This window comes from Anneissia japonica, unplaced genomic scaffold (genome assembly GCF_011630105.1).
Source record: "Anneissia japonica isolate Jap-2015-1 unplaced genomic scaffold, ASM1163010v1 scaffold49037_len4370_cov126, whole genome shotgun sequence".
Classification (NCBI taxonomy): Eukaryota; Metazoa; Echinodermata; class Crinoidea; order Comatulida; family Comatulidae; genus Anneissia; species Anneissia japonica.
The window spans coordinates 1-4,004 of NW_022736798.1; the positions used below are offsets into that span (position 1 = coordinate 1).

At 34.6% G+C, this 4,004-nt stretch overlaps 1 protein-coding gene across 1 annotated transcript; it reads right to left on the bottom strand.

The window, feature by feature from the left end:
• Positions 1–702: 702 nt before the first annotated feature.
• Positions 703–3,504, bottom strand: LOC117116848 (dual serine/threonine and tyrosine protein kinase-like; the record flags this gene model as incomplete). The annotated part of the gene is made up of 3 exons (XM_033260938.1): positions 3,481–3,504; positions 2,368–2,614; positions 703–952 (listed from the first exon to the last, which is right to left on the bottom strand). Coding segments are annotated over exons 2-3 (403 nt in total), but the record flags the coding sequence as incomplete, so codon positions are not given.
• Between the last annotated feature and the right edge of the window lie 500 nt (positions 3,505–4,004).

Here is a 4,004-nt window from a genome sequence, read left to right on the forward strand (position 1 = left end):
AAAAACATTGGATAGAAATAACACTGATGCATGTAACTTTCCACCATACACTATTTAACGATAAAAAAAAAAAATAAATAAAAAAACATGTAAAACCATATACCAATATTATCCAACATGCGATACTGTATACAATAGAATCCCGCAACCACTGTATACAGTATTTTGCAAGCTTCAGAGGGGAAATTTTTGAGTGTATTAACTGATCCTGAACTTAATTGATTCCTAGGCCTAGGGCTTAGGCTAGGCCAGTTTTATGCTGACCTTTGAAACAACACAAGAGTGACTAGTTGTATATAGTATAAAAAAATTCATGTGAAACATTAATATTTCATAATTATTATTATTATTCATAATAATTCTGTGAAAGATTGGATGTTATATTTAACAAGGCTACGGCACATTGAATAAACATTCAATTTTCCACTGAATGAAACATTCTATTCTATTGCACTTTCTATTAAACATTCATTATCAGAGCTTTAGGGAGGTTTCGATTTGCACGAAGACGTTACGCTAGAACACATTCACTCAAGCATGACCTTCCTGTGTTCTCTCTACAATATAGATTCAGCTAAATTGCATCCTAGAATCCACACGAATTGAACTTAATATTCTTGAATGTGCAGATGACTTTTCAATTACTTTCTAAAAGCTCTCTATTAAATTCATCATGCAAACATGCCCAAATATGGTACTAACCTTTCTTTACCGAACTCCACAGGTGGTCTTTGTTATGACACTGCTCAAAGGCAATAGGCAGCTTGACGTGTCCAGCACACACGTACCAAAGTAGGATGCCAAATGCGTATACATCAACGCTGTTGTCGTACTTTCCTGAAAAAAGCTCAGGCGCCATGTGGATGGGAGTTCCCACGATGCTCCCACTCATCATGGCTTCCGGCTTGCAAAATCCAAGGTCAGTTATCTTTCCACGATTATGCTTATCAAGCTAAAAGTGAGACACAAAAGACATTTACATGATAGGTACAAATATATCTGAAGCGGATAATCACTAACAGTATTTTGGAAGATGTGAGAATTGATAATATTGGTTTTTTTTCCCTGATCAAGATATTCAGAATGTAACTTACATTATGAATTACCTTACACAGAACATACATATTTATTTTATTTTTATTCACACTTACTACATATCACTTTTTTCCTAATGAAAATTCATTAAGAACATTTCACATACAAACATTGCATTTTCAATTTGAATTTCTTTTAATAATACATATATATTTCAAATGTTTTAATCATTTCCCTTTAACTTTGAAGATTAACCCTCTAGATACCGTCTTCGACTGTAGTCGAAATTGACCTCAAACCGAGAATTCCCATTTTCGACTGCAATCGAAATTTCGTGACTAAAAAATAGGAGGTTTTCAAATCGCTCCTGTTTTTATTTTAGCTCCAATACGTCAGAAATTTTGAACACGCATGCGTGAAGCTTTTGTTTTTCGAAATCTGTGAAGAACTCACATGTGCTTATATAAAAATGTTTAGAAATATCAATTTGAATTCGTTATTAATTTCAAAAATTTTTCGAAATGGCCGCACAAGATGTGTACACAGCTGAGCAAGCGATTGACCTGATTTTTGATTCAGACAGCGATGAAGGTGAATTTTTAGATGTGCGAGAGACTTAGACGTGCCTGTTAGCGATGATGACGGTGGGGCTTCAAGCAGTTCTGACGGCGGAGATATTCTTGATGAAGATGAGGCTAGGCCTAGAAATGTGAGGGTAGTCGACGCTTTTGAATGGAAAGATCGCGCTTATAGTTATGGATGGTTGGGTAAATAAATTATATAACTGTGTGGAATAGGAATGTTTTATATTTGTTTTTATTTTTTTTTTGGCTATAATTTATTTTCTTTTTCGGTTTTTGCTGACGATTTATATGTAGCATTTTTCTGTCATTTCTATTATATTATATATATATTATATTATATTATATTATGAAATAAAATTCCCAAAAATATAAATTATACATCAAATGAAAGCTTATTCTATAAGCTTTCTTTGTTTTTAGAAACATTTTTCTGTATAATTTACAGAAAGTTCCCAAAAATCCACCAGAACGACGTATACTCAAAAAAAGCAAAAATCCTTGTTACACTGCAAAAGAATCCGGTATTCAAGGGTTTGCACTACAAAAGAATCCGGTATCCAGAGGGTTAAGCTTTAAACAGACTTTACAATAATAGGCCAATGTTCAAAGTTTATGCCATTCTGATAAAAATGTTTGTTTATTTACAGCTATACAAGAATAACTAATATTATGAGATCAAAATACAGGAATATATTTTAAACTTTAAAAATAAAAATATCTTTTTTCACATACAACACACTCAACTTACCAAAACGTTCTTCAGTTTGACATCTCTATGTACTAAGCCTAGGCTGTGTAGGTAACGTAAGCCTTCTACGACATCACAAGCCACCTGGAGCCGGCTTGGGAAGTCTAGGTTCCCTTTAATGGCAGCGTGTAAATCGCGTTGCATGCGGTCCATTAGAAGGAGCACTGCAGGGGAATATCCACCACCGTAATTATGATCGATAACTGAACCACGCAAGGCCACTACACGGTCATGCTCAGGAATTGATCTGTACACAGAATAATATAGAGAAATATATAAATAATAACAGATACATTTGAAAATGATAATTATAAAGTACAATAATAAAAAAAAAACTACCATAAACCATCAATGTATATCCAAACAGGTTACATGTTGCTCCCAAGTCAATTCAAGCAGCCTCCAATAATCCCCCGGGCTGGACGATAGGGTCATACCCAAGGAGGGCTGATTGATGGGGGCTGAACGGCCTGAAAACCCACAAGACAGCTCCTGGACATTTACTAATCCTAACATCACACCATGACAATATTCTCAAACATTTTTTTTAAAGTCCTCTCACATTACGTAATAGTAAAGCTTCTTAAAATCCTCTTACAGAGATCCCAAGTTTGAAAACCAAAAAAATAGGGAGATTTTTTTCGTGAAGTGATCGCCTCCTGTAGCGATGCGCTGTGATGCCTTACGACGCGCTGTGCAACATGAAAGTATTACACAAAATGAAGAAAACAAACAATTTTCATCAATTTGTTTACTTTTATTTAACAATTTTACATTTTTTTACACATTGCAGTTGGCCTAAAATATAAATTTATAAATATTATTATTTATTTAGAATTTTGCTAGTAAAGCGTTCTTGGCAGCAGTCAACAAGGCTTTGCTTGGTTCATTGGCATATTAGAGGCTATGGCTGATTTACTACATTTCTTCAAAGAACATAGAACTCTAGCAAGGTAACTGCAACTTGCAAGATCCACACGTTTGCTGATAGAGCCTAGGCCTACAAGTATTTCGGGATCGATATTAAAATAAACTTCATTTTTCGGAAAACTACTTAGTACCAAAACTTACTATGATTTTTTTTAGTATTGTTATTAAAGAACTGAAGCTTACTTGAAAGAAAAAGTATCTTTTATGCACTGATTCTACAAAGTTCAAAATCTTCGCGGCGAAAAACTCGGGGCATCCATTCCCATGTGATTTCTGATTTCGTTAATTTGTTGAAATTTATTTACTCAATTGACAGCCATCTCAATGATTGAGGTCGGCGCGGGTGAAAAAGATCGTAACATGGAGGATAAACAAGGCGATTCTACCACGGATCTAGGCCTGCCTTGCCATGGAGTTGTTATTTTGATAAACAACTTAAATAACAACTCCCTGGTCTTGTTTACGACATTTTAAGGCTGAGCGAGCGCCATAATATATTGGCTTAAAATAAGAAATTTTTTTTCATTGCTCTATGACATCGTGGAAATCACATTTTTCGTGAAATTTTCGGGATATTTAAAAAAATTGGGAGATTATTAATAAAAATCGGGAGGGCGGGAGACAGCCTCAAAAATTGGGTGAAACCCGCGATTTTCAGGAGACTTGGATCTCTGCTCTTAACACTTCTAGGTTTACGGATATACAAT